Below are 23,794 nucleotides of genomic sequence, written 5' to 3' on the forward strand. Positions count from 1 at the left end.
TGATGAGCCATGGATCTTTTTAAAAGAAACCCAGCTCAGCAGCTCACTTTAAATTGATGAAATCATTGTCAAACACGCGCCTAGAGAAATTCTCTCGAGCGTACGCACTCGAGTACGCGCGCTGTTGTATTTTGTACAGCACAAACGAAAATACCACGCTCGCGGTACACAACACAAGCGAGCTTGTATGAGCATTCCAGTCCAGTACCGCGCACGTGCTGATCGTTTATTATTTGCACCTCAAGCACCATCAAGCCAAGCGACAGCACCATCTAGCCAAGCAACAGAAATCATTTCTGCTGCAGAGAGGAATAAGAAACACACAAGCAAAAATAATCTAGCTTGCCGTCTATTTCTTAACCCATACCCACATACTCGGCGCTACGAACGGACACACAAAAGATACCTAGTAGTGCGGTAGCGAACGAACCGTACTAAGCAAAAGATCCGAAGATCCGAACAACTCTCAGTTCCGCTCATGTCGTCGTCCATCTCGAAATTGCTGTGACATGGTAGCGGGAGCTGCGCTACCAGTTCTGATCCGTGCGACACGGATCTCGATCCGGATCAGTCGCGACCGATTCTAGCGAGCGAACCGTGTGGTTCAAACGAACCGAACTAGGAGCTGTGTCAGCACGGAGCGGATCTTTTACTTGCGACGGGTTTTCCCGCCAGCATACTGCTACATGTGCACTCGGTTTGTTTGTAGCACCGTGCTCTGTATTTTTTTACTCTCTTGTTTTTATTTCTCTCGCATTTCGGGAACCAATATAGATGAATAGGATCGCTTGTATGAAAATGTCAACTACGCATGGTTAGAAGGGTTAGAAGCCGCAAACAAGGCATTGATTTACTGCACCCAGTATGAAGAGAAAACTTATGACACGTGATATGATTCATATAGGTACATATCAGAGACTAGGGACTGAATTATTCAAATTAACGTTTTGAGAAACGTTATCAACAAAATGTAACTTAGAATTATGAATAGAAAATAATGTTGCGTTAGTTTTTGTATAGAAATAAATGTGATGGTTCTAAATGAACTCCTAGACTCAGAAAAAGCGTAATAAATGTTATTAGTTTAAAATTGTCGGTTTTTCAATAGAAATTATTACCTCACTGTAGCTTAACATTTTAAAAATTTCAAAGTGAGGTAAATAGATGAATGATGAATGGATGAATAAATTAATGCATGACATAAATTTTTCAAATTTTTGAACAATAATTAAAATAATAATATTAACAATTATGTTTTAATATATGTAGCACTAGTCGACCCGGCAGACGTTGTCCTGCATAGTAAGCGAAAATACGCGTTGTAAACTGCCCATTCAAAATATCCATACAAATCTTGGTTTTAGTTTTTCATCATTTTCTCAACTTTACTCGTGATTTCAGCATGAGGAAATATCATATAAACCCGTCGGAAATTATAACGGACATATCAGCTGAAGGAATGAAGAAAATCCGTCCACCCGTTTGTGAGTTATGCGGATACGAACACAGACCATTTCATTTTTATTGTATAGATTAAAGAACTGAAGAGCTGATCCAAGGAGCTGACTCTTTTCAATGAGCTGAACGGATCAGATCCGCTCACTGCAATGAGCTGTTTTGCCCATCTCTAGTGTAGATATAATGTGCACTCATAACGATTAATGAAGGGGCGGGGCTAATGGAATTACTTCATTAGATATAAGAAAGCTGCTTTTCGGCGCGCGCGTGTCATTTCGATCGAGATTCCGCAGACAACGGACCGTTCGTAGAATGACAATTTCTAAGAGTCCTATGAATTTTCTCGATTCTGAATTTGCTAATGAGATGTAGTTTATCTTAGATGCGTATTGTTGCGAGGAACGACAACTGAAATTTGACTCGAGGCGAAGTTTCTTCATATTGCAAAATATTAGCTTTCGGCATCAGTCTGTCCGAGCGACGTTCACCGATGGGTGGTTGCTGTTAATAGTTTCCACAGAGGTGGCGTTTTCATTGATTTTATACAAAAGAAGGTTGATCCGAAATAAACTTTCTTTAAAGTACAAAACTCAATCGTAAATAGCGAATTTAATAGCGCGTCGGAGGGAGATGATGCAGTAAATTTGAATGGATGGAATCACTAACAGCAACCAAGCTACCACGCCAAACCCGATGCCACCGAAACAGTCAATTTTCGCAATTAACTCTTTCTTTTCATAAAATGTTGGTCCTGTTTAAAATAGTTTAAAATCATTATTTTCAAGTAAATACAAAGAAGCGTTGACTCATCCTTGATCGAATGCTGCAAAAAAAATGAAAATCCATCGAGAAACGGCTTAGATATTAAAGTTTAAAGTCTATCATATTTTCGTGACGGTCCCCGATTTTCGCAATCGTAAAGTGTACCCCAATATAGAAAACACAGACGTAGTCCTACGTCAAAAAGTGTTTTGGCCATAACTTCTGAGTCCGATCCGGTCAATTTTCAATATGAAACAAAGGGACAAGATTCTACGACGAACGAAACTTGTTGCAATCGGTTAAGGATAAGTGCCTGAAAAATGAGTGAGATTATTTTGCGCACACACATACACACACAGACATCACTTCAATTCGTCGAACTGAGTTGATTGGTATATAACACTATGGGTATCCGAACCTCCTATAAAAAGTTCATTTTTAGAGCGAACATATATCCTTTACGTACACTTTGTTTACGGGAAAGGTAAAACCCTGATTAATCCACCTAGTGGTGATGGTGCCTTTCTCGTGCAAATAAAAAAATGTATTTTGCCCATAATGTCGAATGCAACTTGTTGCAAGCAAATCGGTTAAAGATAAGTGCCTGAAAAATAAGTGACACGTTTGCCACAATTTTTTGGGGTGGGTGCGCACGGAGGGAATAACCCTCCTTAATTCGGCGTTCAAAATTATGTCCCGTATTCTGTTTAACAGATTGAGACCGCTTGAAGAGTTAATCGTCGGCGAATACTAAGCAGGTTTTCGTGAGGGCCGTTCAACGACGGATCAAATGTTTACCCTGAGACAAGTTTTTGATAAATTCTGGTAGTACAACTTGCAGACACATCATCTGTTTTTTGATTTCAAGACGATTCAGTGGAACGGAATAATTTATGGCAAGAGCATGGTTTTCCGGCGAAACTGATACGGCTCATTCGTATAACGTTGGACGGACCGGAATCAAGTGTAAGGGTTGCGGATGAAATATCGACTTCATTTGTTACCTTAGATGGGTTGAAGCAGGGTGATGCACTTTCAAATCTAATGTTCAATATAGCGCTCGAAGGAGCGATTAGGAGAGCTGGTGCGCAAAGAAGCGGTACCATTATCACAAGATCGCATATGCTCCTTGTAACGTCCATTCGGTCCGTTACAGTTTTGTAAATATTTAGTATAACTGAATATGAACTTGATTTAAATATAGGAAGTAGTTTAATTAATAGTTTTTTTTTTGCAAATAGTACCAAATTTGAAATTTCCTAGCATTCCGTTGTACCGCGTTTCCAGAAAAACAAAAAAGCTCTTCTAGCTTCAAAATTATCTCGCGCTCGCGAAGCAAAGAACGTTCTAGACCAACAGATCAACGTGCAAACCATGTGTTGGCAAATGCGAGCGCGTGTGACTACGTCACGGAGTCGGCTAGTGACCATCCACCTGGGGAAAATTCCAACAATACCATTTAATGATTTTCTGGAAAGATCAGCAGGCAAAATGGAATGCAATCCGAATGGACTAATTGCTTCCTACACTTCGATCGTTAGGAGGGGGAAATGCGATCTAGGGACTTCGTGAGGTCAAAACCGAATGCTAAGAATTAGGACAATCTTACATTCAATCTGAGGATTCTTGACTGCGACTCGTTCACTTTGACCTGGATTGTGGAAGACGCAGGAGTTGTCCGATTTAGTTTCGCGTCGTGAGGTGATATTACAGGTAGACAAGTGACATGGTAGCCCAATTTGAATAATTCGTGTTAAAACTCTCTCCTAGTTATAGCAAGGACGACCGTTAACTAGTTCCTAGTTTAGCTAAAAACTGTGCAAGATGAGAAAAGTGTGCGAGTGTGGAGCGACAACCAGGTAAATAACGTGCTTTGAATGTGCTTGTAACATCGTGGCGAACACGCTTAATCCCTAGAATCGTGGCCGGTGTGCCGATAGCCCGTCACCTCACCCGTTTACCAGTAACCACTCCTGACCCAACTCTGCAGCGAAAGAGTTTCCCGGCGGTCCACTTTGTCGGAAGGCAAAGGGTGAAGGCAAAGAACAGTAAGTCAGCACAGCAACCGTTTTTCCATTGTCGGTGACAACCGAGAGCGCAGCAGCAGCAGCAAAGCCCACATCTCGTTGGCGAGGCGCCGTCGGCGCATGAAGAAATTCATAGCGTAGAAGGAGGAACCGCGACAGAGCGCGCACCGCGGGCGCGGTATACGAGAACGACATCAACGTGATGAGCCGTAGGTAAGCTTCACCCTCTCCGTCAAGCAAGCACATGGCAAGCGTCGCAATCCGTAGAGCACGTGCGTAGGCGTCGTCCGCTCAATAGGCCGCCTACGGCACCGCACCGTTCGTCGACCGGTCAACAGGATCGTCCGGAGAGCAACCAACAGCAGCATCCCCGTCGTGGAGAACAACGCAGACAAAAATACATATGGTCCGTTAGTAGAAAGAAATCCATGCAAATCAAATCGCCCAAGCGCGCATGGCGAAGAATATTTTTTTAGACTAGCTTTATGTACCCGGCCTTGCTCGGAATTGCCAGTTTGGTTTGCAGTTTTCTTTTACAATCGGACAATGATAAAACCAATTGATCAATAGGGTAATTGTGTTTACTTATTCATACTTTATCATTTGATTAAAAGAAGGCTTTTGGAAACATTGACTGATTTTGAAGAAGGGATCTTGGGTTTGAAAGGTCTTATTCCGGGAAAACGTCTATTTCTAAAGAAGGAAAAACATTCATCGATGCCATATTCGGGCAACGCATATTTTTAAAGAAGGGATCACACCCACCATTGCCTTAAGCCGGGCAAATGCCTACTTTTGAAGAAGCAATCACATCCACCATTCAGAAGGAAACACATTAATCATTGCTTTTCACTGGGCATACAATTATTCCGATGAACAACAATACCCAATCCCAATACCCCCCACATCCCATTCCAAAAGTCCCTTCCAGCCTCTCTATAATAGTTTCCTTTGGGTAGGGATTACGTGCTTACGTGTTTGGTTTGAATTGACCTATGCGATAAAAAGGTATACTAAACTGTTCGTTTAATGAATATACCCTCTCTCTCATTTAGCTATGGCACTCATACCCAGTCTGATATAGTCTTCCTTAGACAGATAATATGTGTTCCAAATTTAGTGGACATCGATAAATGGGTTCAGAAGTCATGCTGAATTGATCGATAACTAAACAATACCCCCTGTCCCACACCCTCCCCTTTTTTTAAAATTACTTAACCACATCCACTAAAATCGCTTCCTTAGGACAGACAATATTTGATACAAATTTGGTTCAAATCGGTCGTGACGCTCAGGATTTACATTGAGTTGATCGATTGCTAAACAATACCCTCCCTCTTTTGTAAAGAACACCCCTCCTCCCACACCCTCCCTCTTTTCAAAAGAGCATGCCTAACCCCCTATCGTCCCCTTCTTAAGATAAAGAATTTGTGTTCCAAATTTGGTCGAAATCGGCCAAGGGGTTCAGAGTTTACACTGCGTTGATCGATAATTAAGCAATACCCCTCCCACCATACCCACCCCTTTTTCAAAGAGCATACTTAACCTCCCTATCGTTCCCTCTGTAAGATAAAGGATTTGTGTTTCAAATTCGGTTGAAATCGGCCAAGGGGTTCAGAATTTAAACTGAGCTGACCGATAACTAAGAAATACCCCTCCCCATACTCCGTCCCTTTTCTAAAGAGCATTCTTAACCCCCCTATCGTTCCATCTGTAAGATAAAGAATTTGTGTTTCAAATTCGGTTGAAATCGGCCAAGGGGTTCAGAATTTACACTGAGTTGATCGATAACTAAGCAATACCCCTCCCCTCACACTCTCCTCCTTTTCCAAAGAGCATGCTTAGCCCCCTATCGTCTCCTTCTTAAGATAAGGTAATTGTGTTCCGAATTTGGTCGAAATCGGCCAAGGGGCTCAGAATTTAAACTGCGTTGATCGATAACTAAGCAATACCCCTCCCCCCATACCCTCCCCCTTTTCCAAAATGCATGCTCGACCCGTCCCCTCCTTAAGATAAAGAATTTGTGTTCTAAATTTGGTTGAAATCGGCCAAGGGGTTCAGAATTTACACTGAGTTGATCGATAACTAAGCAATACACCTCCCCCCACTTTTCCAAAGAGCATGCCTAACCCCCCTATCGCCATCTCCTCAAGATAAAGAATGTGTGTTCCAAATTTGGTTAAAATCGGTGAATGGGTTCAGAAGTTATGCTGGAACATACATACAAACATACATACAAACATACAAACATTGAGTTTTATATATATATATATATATATATATATATATATATAATATATATATATATATATATATAGAAGATATAGATATAGATATAGATATAGATATAGATATAGATTTGCCGGCTCCCAGTTTCTATTGGTGATGCGCGGCTTTTTGATTTAGCAGATCCGCTTGAAAGTGAATGCCCATACCGCACAAAAGCACGTGATAGGAGAATAGAACGTTAGTGGAAGATAAACAGAAGCGAAAATAATTAGAGGATAAGAGGGAGAGAGAGAGAGAGTTCTAATGATTGTAGGCCTACGAAATAAATAACTGAATCGAACTGCGAGTGCTTTGTATCAAGAGGTTGAATAAAATGTTATAGGGTACCAAAGACAAACCGGCTTGAGTTGATGCACTGGACGAGAAGAGGTAATGTAGAGGAGGTTTTTATGTCACTCGGTATCGTTTTCCTGTAGGAGCGGGGTGATCTGTTATAGCCAACCGATGATGATATCAACTGTAAGCGGATATTCTGCCTTCAACTAGATTGTCTTTGCTCTTTTGAATGATCGAGCGTGTTTTGAAGGGGAAGTAATTTTTATTTGGAACTAGCTTTATGTACCCGGCCTTGCTCGGAATTGCCAGTTTGATTCGCAGTTTTTTTCACAATCGGAAAATGAATAAACCAATTGGTCTACAGGATAATTGCGTTATCTTATCAATACTTCATCATTTGATCAAAAGAAGGCAGATTTCATTTGAAAACATTGACTGATTTTGGAAAAGGAGCGAACCCATAATCGCCATATTCCGGGCAAACGTCTATTTCTAAAGAAGGACAAACATCCACCGATGCCTTATTCCGAGCAAACGTCTATTTTTAAAGAAGGGATCACATTCACCATCCAGAAGGAAACACATTAATCATTGCTTTTTACGTTGGGCAAACCATGATTTCGATAAATGGTTGAATTGATCGATAACTAAACAATACAATAATGGGTTCAGAAGTTAGGCTGGAGCACACACACAAACATACAAACATTGAGTTTTATATATCTCGGCAACTTATTCAAAACGACGTATGTGATTTTGTAAACAAAGATGCATACGTCGATTTGTCAAATATGATGACACTCCCACGCAAACCAATACAACGAACATGTAGCCGAAACCTCCCCTACCTGTATGTGGCGATAGTTTGCGTGGGAGTGCTATCAGATTGCAGAAATCAACGTTTAAATTTTTGTTTACAAAATCACATACGTCACATACGTTGAATAAGTATCCGAGATATATAGATAGCTAATAGCTATATGTATCCGGCTTTGCTAGGGACTGAAAAGTAAATTATAGAATGTCCAATGCTGTAGCACGAAACCCACAGAGGTAGATCTACCGCTCATAGAATTGAACCTTTGTATCAATATATTTTTATATCTTTGTTTGGCCCTACCTTTTCAATAAACATCTTCCAAAAATAGAGAATAAGTGTACCAAATCTGGTTGGAATTTATCCTGGGAGTTACACTGAATTGCTCATTTTTAAAGACAACCCTTCCCCATAACTTTCCTTTTCCAAAATGACCCTCCACCTTCTTTGTTATCTTCTCCTTAGAATAGAAAATGTGTGCACCAAATTTGGCTGAAATTGGTCCTGGGAGTTGGGTGTTACACTGAATTGCTCTTTTTCTAAAGACAACCCTTCCCCTTACCCTCCCTTTTCCCAATGATCATCCCACCCCTTTGTTATTTTCTCCTTAGGATAGAGAATGTGTGTACCAAATTTGGATGAAAGCGGTCCAGGGGTTCAAAAGAAACACTGAATTGCCTGTTTTCTGAACAATACCCCTCCCCAGACCCTCCCTCTTTCCCAAATTACACTTCCATGTGATCGACTTCTCTTAGTGAATATGTGTACAATATTTGGTTGATATGGGTACTGGAAGTTGGGAGTAACACTGAATTGCTCGTTTTATAAAGACAACCCCTCCCCCCATACCCTCCCTCTTTTTACAATGACCGCCCCACCCCCTTTGTTATCTTTTCTTTAGGGTAGAGAATGTGTGTATCAAATTTGGTTGAAATCGGTGCAGGGGTTCAGAATTTACTCTAAATTACCCGTTTTCTGAACAATACCCCTCCCTTCAGACCCTCCCCTTTCCCAAAATCTCTCATATGATTGTTTCCTTATAGTGAATATGTGTACAAAATTTGGTTGAAATCGGTCCTGGGAGATGAAAGTTACACATAATTGTTCGTTTTCTAAACAAAACCCCTCCCCCTTTCCCAAATGACCCTCCCCCCCCCTTTGTTAACTTCCCCTGAGGATAGAGAATGTGTGTACCAAATTTGGTTGAAATCGGCCAAGTGGTTCAGAAGTAGTTAGCGAACATACATACATAGATTGGTTTTTATATATATTTGGAATTGGAATTGGAATGGAATTGGAATGGAATACCTGTAGCCTGTCGATCTTCGCGCTTTCCTTCCATTATTGGAAAACAATAACCCTTTCCCCTGAAAGGTCTTAGGCCGGGCAGCCCTAAAACAGGTGGATGGTCTCCATTAGGAATGGCGCTTAAACCATCCGCTAATCTTTTCGAAAGGCGTGGACGGATCGTACGATTATATCCTGGGATTTGCGGACGATATCGATATTATCGGGATTGATCGCCATGCCGTGGAAGAGGCTTTTGCGCCTTTTAGGAGGGAAACAGCGAGGATTGGACTCACGATCAATACCAGCAAAACGAAATACATGGTCGCCGGCAATCAACGTGGGCTCATTAGTGGGGGTGGTAGTGAAATATGTATGTATCAGAGAATTAATCAATTAAATAAAAGTAGAAACGAAATGTAAATATCTTCAACCATTAAATAGATGAAAAGAAACTGACTTTAACGTTTCTGAGCGAAAGCAAAGAATTAAAATCAATCTTTGTACATTTCAAGTCATAAGTTTAATAAACAAATACAGTTCAAGTACTCTGAACAGTTGCCACGACAATTTGACGATCTTTCGATTCCAAAACATGGCTTCGGACATAAAAACTCTTACACTTCTCAGAAAATCCTAAAGTTTATTCCAAGATCACGCTTCCAAGCAGTAGAATGGCATACGCAGCTTCTAGTTTGATGATACTGTTTACACTGGGAAAAGCCAAATTGATTCAACGAGTATACTGCCACTACAAGCATGAGTGACCCATGTATTCTTGGTTTTCTATCTGTATCGGACAGTTATGCATCTACGGGCAGTATATTATACTTCAGTTGAAATTCCTCCACATGGTTTATGTCCCCTCGTATCTCGACGATCCGTGTGCCATCAATTGTCGGTGGTAGATGACATTCATAGTCGGGCGAATGTTGCGTATCTTCGTAATACACCTTTATGTTATCCTCATCTAAACGGAAAACTATGTTCACTATTCCATCATTGGAAACTTCAGCATAGTGGACCGATCGTTCACCGTTGCTGCATGCACCGCTTTCGATCACTTTATATTGACGACCTTCATCAGCAAATTCGATTCCGAAATGATACGCCATCAATCGCGATTCAGCACCCAACTCTGGGTGATCCAAGCATAAGTTTATGAAAAATCTGATGATTTTTAATAGAAATATGTTATATGACGGCCTATCTTGATGACATTTCACTTGTCAAATTAGTATTGGATTTGTATATCTCACCTTTTTTCATTATCTCGAAGAACCGCGTTGATTGCGATTTCTCTCTCGTACCCTGATCCTTCGGTAAATCTAGAAAAGAAGATACTATTTCCCAGCTCAGGGAAAATTTCCATCTTGCTTTAAACTAACTAGGAGAACTTCTTCGCACCACTTCCAAAGTACAACTAATGTTTGATGATTCGAAAGTTACGCTACATGAGGAATGAGTTTTCGATGATGAAGGAAAATCAAATACAATTAGTTCATGGATTTAATCCATTATAGGGTAACTGTTCCGTTTCTCGTTTCACTGAGCATATAATCATCCCATCGCGGAACAAAACATTATAGCACCAATGTCATCACTTCTTTTTTGCTAACATGCGTGCTCACTGCTGGAAAAATCACAAAAAATGCTCTGAGCTCTGAAAAAATGTCCAGCAGCAGTAGCCCTATATTAATCAATAATTTGAGCTCATTGGCTCAAAGCATAAATACCATACCATGATACCATTAACGCTATTTTGTATTCGGTATCGTTTTCCCCATTAGATGTGCCTGTATTAGTGGCTCTAGCTCGAAACAATTTCTTTGAAATTATTACAACAATAATCATTCTGCTGTAAATATAATAAATTAAATCGAATCGTTCTCCTCTCGCGATATCATTATTTGGCTGCGGTATTGTTCTATTTTTGTCAATGGAGTGCCAGCGTAACTTTCGCACCACCAAGCATTAGTTGCAGTTTGGAAGCGGTGCTGAAGAGTTCTCTTAGTTAGTTGGAAGCAGGATGGAAAATCGCATCTTCTTTTCTAGATTTACCGAAGCATCGGCATACGAGATAGAAATCGCTATCAACGCTGTTCTTCGAGATAATGAAAAAAGGTATGAAATACAAAGCCAATACTATTTTGACACGAGAAATGTCAAATGATCTAATAGCATATTTCTTTTAAAAAATCATCAGCTTTTTCATAAACTTCTACTTGGATCCATCGGAGGAACGTGAGATGGATGATGAATCGAGATGGAGAGCGTATCATTTTGGAATAGAATTTGCTGATGAGGGTCGCCAATATAAAGTGATCGAAAGCAGTGCATGCACGAAAGGTGAATCTTCGGTCAACTATGCTGAAGTCTTTTATGAGCGAACTGTGAACATAGTTTTCCGGTTAGATGAGACAAATATAAAGGTGTATTACGAGGATACGCAACATACGCCCGACTATGAATGTGCTCTACAGCCACCAATTGATGGTACCCGGATCGTTGAGGTACGAGGGGACATAGACAATGTGGAAGAATTCCAACTAAAGTATAGTATAATGCCAATAGAGGCATAACTGTCCTATACAGATAGGAAACCATGCACACATGGGACGGTCATGCTTGTGGCGACAGTACGTATATACTTATTGAAATAATTTGGCTTTTCCCAGCGTAAACAGTATCATCGGACACGTAGCTGTTCATTCAACTGTTCGGAAGCGTGCTCTTGGAATAAACTATTTTCTTCAGGATTTTCGAGCCCTTGTTGTTGACCTGTTGACCTGTCCGAAGGCATGTGTTTGGAATCGAAAGAACACCATATTTTAGTGATAACTATTTAGAGTACTCGAACTGTAAATATATATTATAATTATGGCTTAAAATGTACAAAGATTGGTTTCAGTTCTTCACCGCTGCTCAGAAGGCTTAAATCAACTACTTGCACTCGCGGTTGCAGATGCTTACATTATTTCTCCTCTTTTAATTAATCGCTGATGTTAATATTTTGAAATGTTCATAAACATATTGCTAGGCATGCATTAAAATCGCTTTCAGATCATAAGCAACAATCGTTCCAAATAAGAAATGATTTGGATTGATTGCCTGTTTTTGGTGGTATGTAGGTAAGAGGACGTGTTTCAAAAATGCCTTGACTTTTGAAAGCCAATAAAAAGACTCTAAGAAAGTCACCAATTTTCCTTCCTTTTAGAGAAGACGCAGAGAAAAACACGGTCTGTGATTAGCAAAAGTTAATAGCACGCAAATTAATCAATTATTCAGCATTATTAAGCATAATTTAGTTACATTAAGCCAGTACTTCTTCCACTAATAAACGCAATAAACTTGCGTGGAAAATCACTTTCGACTTGGTTTTTCTTGGCAGCCACTCAGGTGGTGCAAGAGTTTTTTCTTCTTTCGTCCGATAAAGCAGTTTACTGAATGAACTTAAGACTCAAGACTCCGTAACTCTGTTTTGAAAATTAATGACGTTATTGCTTGTTAGTATTGGTGAGGCAACTTGTACGAAAAAGTGACGAAAATTTGAGGTGGGTGGAAATGGGGTGGTAAAAGCTTGTCAGCTGCTACATAATGTTGCCAGATGCAACAAAATGTTTATTTTTGAGCATTTATGAAATATTTATTATATGGAAACTTATTTTAAATTTCTTCGTACACCACTGGGCTTTCAACATACAGTGTTGGGGAAAGTACAGTAAAACATTTTGATTCTCCGAATATTTACATTTTATCGGGTAAAATTTCGTGCACTGAGACAGTTTCCCAAATAAATGTAAGACGAAATTAAGTTTTTTTTATTCTTCACCCGCAGACTGTTTGTTTGCTGCTGCGTGAGTCTCGTGCCATCCATCCACACTTTCTTGTGCGCAGTGCAAATAGAACAGAATCGAGTTGAATTAGGCTGTGGCACTGGCACACAGCCTTGAAAGAGTGCTAGCCACAGATTCTGATTTATTAGTTCTAATCTGTAAAATGAGTAAGGAATAACGAAATGTATATTTGCCACCAAAACCGGCTATACGTTGAGAAATTATTCTACGAAAACATTGATTGTGGGGGGAGAAAATAGTAAAAGTATGTGCTGTCGTCTGTTTGGTCGTGGCTGCTGCTGCGGCTGCCGTAGTTTTGTTTTTTTTTGACTGCATGGTAGGATGAATGGTACGGTAAAATTAAATGTCAACCATTATCCACCCTGCCAACAGAAGCTTGCATAATCTTTTCTTTTTTTCTGGTTGATTTGATTAATTCGACAAACCGCAGTAATTATTTGATCAAATAAATCTGGCAACGATGAAATGATGATTCTTTTCTTGTATATGCATAAAGTTGTTTGCGTGTCGACTAGCATATTCGATGTATTGTTTGATATTTCTAAGTTGCTTTGCCGAGATTTTGAGCGCACTATTTCACCTAATGCGGTAGTGAATTTGGGTGTTCCGAATTTTGCAACATTCACAATACTGCCGTCAAATTTGTCTCTCACTTCAAATTTTTTAAAGCAGTTTTCGTTGGTTTTTCGACATGAAGTGAAGAAATTCGTATTCAACATCAAAGACAAAAGTGAAAGTTAGGTAGTGAATTATGTTTAGTTGTGATAAAATCAAGAAAACGGCGAGAAAAGAACAAGTGAAAAACTGAGTGCATGTGTATGTGTGTGTCTCGATCGTTCGGAGTTGGTGTGTATATAATTAGCATACGAAAATTTGTCTAGGAAAAAAGCAGTTTTAAGCGCTTTTTAGTCAATTAATTGATAATTAATTAGCTAGGTGAGTGAAAAATTCATATGAAAATACCATGAATATACGTTGACAGAGGTAAGTTGGTGAATAGCAGTGAAATATTGAATTTTGGCAAAAATTGCATTAGTATTAGTGCAAATTAGAACAAAATCATCTTCATCATCAAATTGATTACGGTTTATAGAGCCTTAACTACCTTAAGGTTTTTACAATCAATTTATAGTGAATAATGCACCAACCTTTCATGGACTGGAAAAGCATCCACCACCACAGCTGGGGTTAGAAAACTTGGCGAACATTAAGTCCATTTTCCTCGAGGCTTTTGAAGACTTAAACAAGATATTGCGCAAAATTATTGTTGTTTCTTACTACTTGGCGTAATAACTAAAAGTAAGCTATTCGTGGCATTTGGTTAGAGCCTCCATATTTAAAGATTTATAACGATAAATGTGCTCAACCATAGCAGAGTTGAATCTTATACCCTACTTTTGTGTTTTTTTTTTGTTTGCCTGTTTGGGATACCTATGTTCAAAATATGGAAATTTAGGATTCTACTAGGAACAGTCAGTACAACAGAAAATTAGAGTGCCATTGGACTGCAAGAAAAGAATTTTTTATCAAAGGCTATGTGTTCGCTATAAAACCGAATTTGTGTAGAAGGCCCGGAGATCCATAGTGCTCTATACAAATCGACTCAGCTCGACGAATTTAGGCGAATGTCTGTGTGTGCATATGTGCGCATAAAAATCCCACTCATTTTCCGAGCGCTTATCCTCAACCGATTTACTCGCAACAAGTTGCATTCGCGTAATCTTGTCCCATTAGGTCGATACAAATATTAAATTTATTTTATGTCCGACGGCTCTTGGAAGGTACGAAGGGGGGGGGGGAATAAAAAAAATAACAAGGAAACAAAAAAAGTCCAAAATGCAATTATTCCGTGCAAAATTTGAAATATTATGAAATATTAATTAAAACAAAGAATATGAATATTTGTATCATATTTTTATCCAGTAGTGAATTTACCACAAAATTTTATATAAATAAATAAATAAATACTGAAACTTATTTCTGAAGAAAATTTGGTTTTTCTTTTTGGAAAAGTGCAAGTTCTTGCATAGGTTCGGAATTGCAGACTTCCCGTGCTACATATACGGAATACATAGGTGGAGTCTGAAGTAGAATCGGTGGAGCACGTCATATCAGCATGTCCACGTTCCTAAAATGATTGGAATGCCATTCTTGTTAGCAGCATAGTTACCTCGGACAAACCCATAGACAGGATACAGGACGCTAAATTCACCCATACAAGAAACATGCACGGGTGTGCTACGGGGTCATTGTGGCTCATCTGAGGCACGATCTGAGATGTTATGCATTAGTTCTCGTGTTATGCAGAAATTTATGCTTCATTTGTATGGGAGCTCCTCTTTCCAGAAGGGGGAAGAATTTCGAAGCACCACTGAAACATATTTTCCCTTCCAAAACCTCCACCCACATGCCAGTTCGGTTCCATTTTCTTGATTCTCGAGGAATTGGTGTTCCATTTGTATGGGAGCCCCCCCTTCCCAAAAACATCTGCATACAAATTTTCACCTTGATCTGCTCAGTAGTTTCCCTGTCCATAAGGTGCAGACAAACAGAAATTCATAGAAAACATTCTTCCAAACAAGTTCAAAAATAAACTCTATTACTCTGTAAACATAGCGATGGGTATTGTTACATTGTTACATAGGCTATACGGCACTGGGATTGGGTTCCTTCTCTCTCCATCCTTGACTTGGGCCCAAGTCTGATTCTCGACTTCATTTATTTCTCTGTCTCCGTCGCCAGGATATCTCAGGTCTGCCTCAGCTGCGATGTCCTGCCAGATTCCACAGATTTCACGTTAGAGTTGAGTATTCAAGGTTTGGTGCAGTGCCTAGGCCGATTGGATCTCCATGTTCTATGTTTGATCTTGGTCCGCCACCCGACGTTGGCTGGCTTTGGTTTTAGACCTTCTCCACTGTTTGCCCGGATACCGTACAGTTGGAGTTGTTCTATACAGCAATTTGGTCTTGCTGACGTTTATGAGGTCATTCAGTTTACTCTACATGGTAGAGCGCTCATACGTTGGTAGAGCAGTATAATCTTCTGAGTCGAGGTCATTCGACTGCTTTATGGTGGTGGGCTGCTAGAGCGGCCCTTGATTTCGTCGATTACGATTGCCTCACTTTAGCGATTCCATTGCACAGTACTCTCGATTTTGTCTAGACCTCCCCATGGGATGCCCGCAGTTTTTTTGTGATACAGACGATCGAAGGCTTCTCCGTGGCTAATCATTATGTAATGGAGGGACTTTGAAATTTTTTGATTTTCAGCAACTTTGACAGAAATATCGGCAAAAAACATGTTTACTGGGGCACGGCTGTACAAATCTCGGTAAAAGTTCAACATTTTGCTGATATCCCGGTAAAAAAAATTAAGTGTGTAGTAGTGGGCAGGACTAGTATTTGGATTCTCCAGAAATGGATCATCTGAAGACGGAGACGGTGCCTTCTTGAGTCCGTAATAAACGCAGAGTTAGCATCACGTTTGACTCTCATCTTCTAATTGACGAGATCCGACAACGAGGCTCCGAGGTTTTTTATGACTGACTAGGCTCAAATTTGGCCTAAACGTTCTTTGCATATCAAAGAATATTGTGGCCAAATTTCATAAAATTTGGTCGACAAAAACCCCCCTGCCAATAATAGAACAAAACCTGCCAAAGCCGTCTTTCCCCCTAGTTGCATTCGACGGGTAATCCTGTTTCATTCACCTATTGTAAGACGAGTTTGGTACTATTCCATTTAATTCCACTACGTTGTATTCTTTACGGATACGTATTTCGACTTCAACTGGAAGGCCGTTTTCAGTGTCTCGTACTTATTAATGGTCAACATATATTTTCTCTTGGCAAAAACAAGTGTGCGTTTCTTATTGAAAATTGACCAGATCCGAATACAGGCACAGAAATTATGGCATAAACACATTTTTTATATGCAAAATGCATTTCAAAAACTCATTAATTTTTCCGGCGCTTATCCTTATCCTCAACCGATTTGCTTGCAACAAGTTGCCTTAAACGAGGAAACCTATTTCATTATTTGCTATTAATGAATGGAAATGATGGGCTCAGAATAAACGTCAAAACTTTTTTTTTTCTCAAAATGCGTCTAAAAAACTCATTCGTTTCTGAGGCCCTTACCATCAACTAATTTACGCTCAACAAGTTACAGTCAACGAGTAATCATTTTTCATTGTTTTCTGTCGAAAATGAGTCAGATCGGATTATGGGCTCGGGACTTATGAAGAACATACATTTTTTGTATGCGTAATACACTTTAAAAACTAACTTATTTTATGGTCTTTTATCCTTAACCTTTTGTCTGTGGTCTGGGGTCAATATGACCCCAGGCCACGTTGACATGCTATTATTTTTATAGTTTCCAACCGATTATCCTTACTTGGTAGCTTGGTACAGTGTACCCCAAATTGAATACGTTTACTTTTTTACTTTTTTGGGCCTTTTCGAAAGATTTTTTAATCTTTGGGATGTTACCTAAGCTTAAGGTCACTCCTGACGGAATCCAAGTTTCAAAGTGCTCAGCAAAGCTAAATCGACAAAAATGACAGTTGTGCGCCGCCTCCGTATCGAGTGGTGTGCCCCCGAAAACGTGAGCACTTTGAAACTTGGATTCCGTCAGGAGTGACCTTAATCATAGGTTGGCGGGTATCTCGCGGGGAGGGTTTTTTTTGTAAATAATGGTACAAGAGCATTGATTTTTTATGTTTATTTTCCTTATATCTGAAAATTTTAACCATTTGCATTGCAAATTTGCAAAAAAGTTATGCAGGAAGTTAGTTTTGAACTAAGCTGCTAGATGCTGGTCTATATTATATTTGAGTTTTATCATACTCTAATTTTGGAGAGTAAATTTACAAGAATAACAACAAAACTAAAAACTCCATGGTAATCTCTTGAAAACCAAAAGAGTAAGCTATGACCAAGTGGCCCACCCTTGAGAATGTCTTCAATGCAAGTCAAGTCCGATAATAAGACTAACGTAAAACCACTGTCAAACAATATGAACTTTTTTTATTCCGTGGAGCCAGCTGTTATTGTTTTGAATTGAATGGGAAAATGACGAAATGGAAAAAAAAAGTAACACACAATCATGGATATGGAAGTAAAACAATTTTTAATCATCGTATAATTAAATGCTCAGAAAGTCGTTGGCGTACAACAAATTTTTGTGTGCGATCAAATTTGGATAGGGAACCTTGGGCCAACAACCTACTGTTCCCGAAACATCAATTTATTCGAGAATCCGATAATTAAAGCATACGGACTGATTTTACGGCGACGACTCTTAGCGCGAAAAAACGGACACGAATAGGAACATGGAACGTTTTAACCCTACCCCAGCAGGGTAAATTGGCACAACTTGCCAATGAGGCACGTCGCATAAAGCTTGAGATCCTGGGACTGAGTGAAGTCCGTTGGCCAAACTTTGGAGAACACAGAACGCCGTCGGGACAAGTTCTGCTATACTCTGGTTTACGAGGTGAACACACTACCCGGCATCGCGGAGTTGGCTTCCTACTAAGCGCTCAGGCACACTCATGAAGTGGGAACCTATAAGTGAAAGGATAATCGTTGCCAGATTTAGAACACGGGTCCGAAACCTTACTATAATCCAATGTTATGCGCCAACCGATGCTGCCGATCTGCAAGACAAAAAGTCTTCTGCAGTCAACTCAATGCAATCGTAGATAGAATTCCGAAGGGTGATACCAAGATCTGTCTGGGCGACTTCAATGCGAAGATCGGATCCGACAACTCGAACCATGAGCGCATTATGGGACGGCATGGTATCGGAGAAATGTTCGCAGAATTTTGTGGCAATAACGACATGATGATCGGGGGTTCGCTCTTCACTCATCGACCGGTTCACAAGGTCACGTGGATCTCCCGTGACGGCTTTACAGAAAATCAAATCGACCACATCTGCATCATCCGAAAATGGAAACGGAGCCTTCTTGATGTACGGAATAAACGTAGTGCCGATATCGCGTCTGATCATCACCTCCTCATCGGCAAAATACGCCTGCGCATTACGCGTATTCGTCGGTAGGAGGAAAGAGTTGGACGACGATTCAACACTCGCCGACTGGGAGATGCCACGGTGAAACGGTCCTTCGTTGCAGAACTGGAGACGCGTGCCTCAGATATTTCGGAAGGTGGCAGCGTGGAAGACCAATGGACCGCCATCACGAATGCCTTCAGCGAGAACAATCTGGGCGAACTGCGCACCCAGAGAAAACAATGGATCACCGATGAGATCTGGAGGAAAATAGATGAGCGAAGAGAAGCCAAAGCCGCGATAGAGCGATCGAAAACCAGAGGAGCCAACGTCTTGGCCCGGCAACAATACTCGGCTCTTGAGAAGGAAGTAAAACGCTCATGTCGACGGCCGACAAAGGAGAGAGAGCCGCCGCAACCGGGGACATTCGTCTCCTCTACGATATCTCACGACGCTTAAGCGGGGCGAAGATGAATGCAACGATGCCTGTGAAAGACGCGAATGATCAGTTATTGACCGACCCAACTGACCAGCTGAAACGCTGGTTCGAGCACTTCGAACAACTTTTTCAAGTGCCAGCCAGGCCATCACCACCTCTTCATGATCTGCCTAGGATCCGACGTTTAACACGCGTCAATACCGAAGCTCCATCACTGCTAGAGATTCAAACAGCCATCCAAAGCATGAAATCGAATAAAGCCCCAGGGGTCGACCGCATATCAGTCGAGATGCTCAAAGCTGACCCCATGACATCCGCTCAACTACTGCATCGTTTATTTCGTAATATCTGGGACACCGCAACTTTCCCGGTCGACTGGATGCAAGGTATCTTAGTGAAGGTGCCCAAAAAGGGTGACCTGACTGTATGCGATAACTGGCGAGGCATTATGTTGCTGTGTACCGTTCTTAAAGTTCTATGCAAAGTTATCCTAGCCCGGATTCAGGAGAAGGTCTATGCGACTCTCCGGCGGCAGCAGGCTGGATTCCGTGCCGGAAAATCCTGTGTGGACCATATTGTCACACTCCGTATCATTCTGGAGCAGGTCAACGAATTTCATGAGTCCCTTTACTTGGTATTCATTGACTACGAAAAAGCTTTCGACCGTCTCAATCACGAGAATATGTGGGGCGCCCTGAGACGCTACGGGGTTCCTGAGAAAATCATCGGCCTCAACAAAGCACAGTACGAGGCCTTTTTCGTGTAGAGTGCTGTACAATGGGGTCTTGTCCGATCCTATCCGGGCCGTAGCTGGTGTGAGGCAAGGATGTATTATAGCACTGTTACTGTTCCTCATCGTAATCGACGAGATTCTGGTAGATATGGTTGACCGTGAACCAAACCGCGGGCTGTTATGGCAGCCTATAAACATGGAGCACCTGAATGACTTCGAATTGACTGATGACGTTGCACTCCTCGCCCAACGGCGCTCTGACGACCTTGTCAAGCGCTCCTCTTCGGCAGGTTTAGTCATCAACGTCAACAAAACCAAATCGTTGGATGTAAACACGGTGACTCCTTCCAGTTTCACAGTAGCCGGGCAACCAGTGGAGAATGTTGAAAGCTTCCAATATCTTGGTAGCCAAATGGCGTCAGACGGCGGTACCAAGATCGACATAGGCGTACTGATCAAGAAAGCAAGGGCTGGCTTTACGAGTTTTAGAAATATCTGGAGAAACAGGCAGATAAGTGAACGCACCAAAATACGAATTTTCAACTCTAACGTGAAATCTGTGCTGTTATACGCTAGCGAAACATGGTGTGTATCAGTGGAGAACACTCAACGGTTGCAGGTGTTCATTAACAGATGCCTGCGGTATATAATTCGGGCCTGGTGGCCTCACAACTGGATCTCAAACAACGAGCTTCATCGTAGTTGTCATCAGAGGCCGATAGCAATAGAAATTCGGGATCGAAAGTGGGGCTGGATCGGCCACACTCTACGTAGGGGCGGAAACGGAATCTTTAAACAAACATTAGACTGGAACCCAGCGGGGCATCGCAGCAAAGGCAGACCCAGAGGCTCTTGGCGGCGAAGCCTCAATAAAGAAATAAAAGAAGTAGACCGAAATCTAACCTGGCAACAGGTTAAAGCGACAGCTGGACCAAGATGAATACACCACTAGGTGTTCCAATCTGCCAAATTCACGATTCAGCCATCTTGGATTTTAGTATGGAAGAGCCAGCCGGTTTGTTTATGTTTTGCACCGAAAATGAATTTTTCACCCCCGCCTTCTTCTCGCCCATAAATTGGGCAGATTGAAACACCTAGCTGTGTATTCATCTTGAGCTGGACAACGCTCAGGATGGAGATCTTTCAAGTCAGCCCTTTGCACCACCGCGGTGTGTACACCGGAGGTGTACAGGATTCATAAGTAAGTAAGTAAGTTCAGATGGATTTAATTCATATTGGCGCGATTTACGGAAGGATGAAATTAATTTTTCAACTTTCTGCTCCCGCTGAAAGCTGGATTTAGCGTTCACTTCCAGTAAAATGAACACCAAGGACTACATTAGTGTCCTTCAAGCGAATCTTCTACCATTCAAACGGCGTTAGTCCAATGTAAGCTAATTTTTCAGCAAGATAATGCATCGATCCACAAATTTTGAGACGATGAAGTGGTTGAAGGACATAATGAACGAGAAAAAAAGACTGATCGTAGTGTGCCGCGAGTGATTAGAGGTGTCAAATATTATCTGGTGATTTTTCAGCAAAAACCAGTCTTTTAGAATACAACACTTTAGCTGACTAACAAAAATGTTCTTAGTGACGTACCAAAAACGTAATATAAAATTCCAATCAGAAGACAATAGACTGGATATATTTACCTCGATATCCCACGAAGCCAAAGTTGCATATCTCGGACTTTATTGCTGACAAGCGACACATTGTTGCGACACAATGTATTGTTCAACAAATAGCCCAATATATGACTTCATGTCAAATATGAGCTCAATCGGTCATGTTTAACGACAACTTTTTATTCGAATCATTTTTTAGTATTTTCACAAATGAATTCTCGCCTTTCTCGTACAACAATGTTGTACCGAAAGGCTGTAGGATTATTACAAAAAAGAACTGCTGATAGAATTTCCAAAACTTGTTATTTTCTGTTGATTCGTTATCGAGTCTTTTCCGAGCGTGGTCAGCGACTAATTGTTGTTTGAAACTAAACTAAGAATAAGTAATAAAGTCGATATTCAATAAAACGAACGTTTTCAACAAACGGAAATGGCTTGTGTGTCTTAATTTTGGATCTGATCAATACACCAAAAGGGTCACAAAAGCAGTGTTGGTAAAAACTCAAATTCTCAAATCTCATCAACGATTCAAATCGAGCGCGAGGCAAACCTCACTCGACTCATGGCTCAGGGAATCGTCCATGATTCGACTCGCGATTTGCATCATTGCGTGATTTAAGCGTGTTCTTTTGTCTCAAATTCATCGGAATAACTTTCTTTGCTTAAAACAATGGATGATAAATCCATACGTAAACATAAAAAAACGCTTCGATAGAGTTTTGACACTTTTTGGAGCGAAATCATTTTTCGGCTAATGAGTGAAATGATGCGATTCTGCGTGAAAGACTTATACACGATGCTCTCCATGCAAAATTGCAAGCGAGATGCACTGAGACAAAAGTAGCATATATTGGGTTGACGAGACTTTTTCGTAACTCATAAGCTAAAAAAAAAGAGCAAAATTTGTTGAACACAATACATTTACACTGAACACAACTAGACGTTATATATGAAAATAATGAGCCAAAGGGAATAAAAAGGATTGCCACACTCGATACGAAGACTACGGTATATGAAAGGAAAAGGGAAAAGTATGTATGAGCTACTGGGTTGCATTAAGCTAAAGTCTTTTCTGATCTAGAGCGCCAAGTGAGAAGGTAGACAAGTTTTTAAATGTTATTCGTTATTGGTGGGTAACGTCTAAAGCTTATAGCTCAAGTATAATCCCATATCGGGGATTTGACCTATTATTTGGAATCAGGTATGCTATAAATTGAGGCCGAAATTAGCAATCAAACTCCAGTAGCCAATTTCATACCTAACCCATAACCCTACTACCAGGACGCGTTAACGTTCGGCTGAGAAGTACTAGTGAGAGACCCCCCCCCCGGAAAGCCTTTTTATAATTGTGGGACACCCGAAAGTCCAGGGAGAGACTCCGAGGACATTGTTGGGACCGCACCGTCGATTCCGTCCAGACAATCGACGTCAAAAGAGCACTGGTAATCTACCCGTTTTCGCTGCCTGTAGGGCATTCTGAGCTGCCGTCGAATCATTCATCCTATCGGTGGCCCGTTCCCCTAAGAAACCATTCCGGGATACCAAAGAGTTCCAGCATCGGCCGGCCGCAACTACACGCCACACAGACACACACACAACCGTAAGTCAAAAAGAATATATATCAAAAAGAACAAGAACGTGTTTTACTTGTGTCCTTGACCAGCCCTGTAAGCCGACCCTAAGAGTCCCATGCCCTGGGCCAGGTCCTTCCGACCCGCTCAGTAATAACGTCAAGTATGATACAACGGACTCCACGGCACATGCGTTTAAATGAAGCCCATGTTTTGGATGATGAATGTTTTCAAAAGTTTACCCAACTCTTAGTATATTCAGTTATTTTGTTTTTGAAGTATAATCTTTATCTGCACTTGTCATAAGACGAGTTTATACAATCCCATTGAATTCCACCACTTAATTGTATCTTGACAGATACGTATTTCGACCTCAACAGTAAGGCCGTCTTCAGTGTCTTGTACTTGACTCGACTTGGTTTTGACTGAAAATTGGCTTGCAAACATTCCCAGTATCATTTTGGTTTCATGTTGGTTTTATCCAGTATTTTGCGCTCCGTAATGGCGGCGTGAGATACCTCCTGTTTGACATTCAAGAGGTAGAAAACATTGGAACTCATCAAGTATGCCTTGACTGAGAGGCCAAAAATCCATCAACAAACAAACGTAATTCATTTTCAAAATTGAACTGGT

At 40.8% G+C, this 23,794-nt stretch overlaps 2 protein-coding genes across 18 annotated transcripts in view; both read right to left on the reverse strand.

Moving 5' to 3' along the window:
* The window catches only part of LOC134225845 (uncharacterized), an 82,608-nt gene that overhangs the window by 52,736 nt on the left and 6,078 nt on the right, over positions 1-23,794 (reverse strand). The window lies entirely within an intron of this gene.
* LOC134224937 (uncharacterized) lies at positions 9,578-10,316 on the reverse strand. The gene is made up of 2 exons (XM_062704588.1): positions 10,176-10,316; positions 9,578-10,086 (listed from the first exon to the last, which is right to left on the reverse strand). The coding sequence occupies exons 1-2, from the start codon at positions 10,286-10,288 to the stop codon at positions 9,720-9,722; spliced, it is 480 nt and encodes a 159-aa protein (XP_062560572.1). The 5' UTR covers positions 10,289-10,316; the 3' UTR covers positions 9,578-9,719.

Source organism: Armigeres subalbatus, chromosome 3 (genome assembly GCF_024139115.2).
Source record: "Armigeres subalbatus isolate Guangzhou_Male chromosome 3, GZ_Asu_2, whole genome shotgun sequence".
Classification (NCBI taxonomy): Eukaryota; Metazoa; Arthropoda; class Insecta; order Diptera; family Culicidae; genus Armigeres; species Armigeres subalbatus.

Coding starts and splice junctions, on each gene's coding strand:
- LOC134224937 (XM_062704588.1), bottom strand. CDS start 10,288: ATGGAAATTTTCCCTGAGCTGGGAAATAGTATCTTCTTTTCTAGATTT. Junction 10,087..10,175: donor CTTCGAGATAATGAAAAAAG/GTGAGATATACA, acceptor AAAAATCATCAG/ATTTTTCATAAACTTATGCT.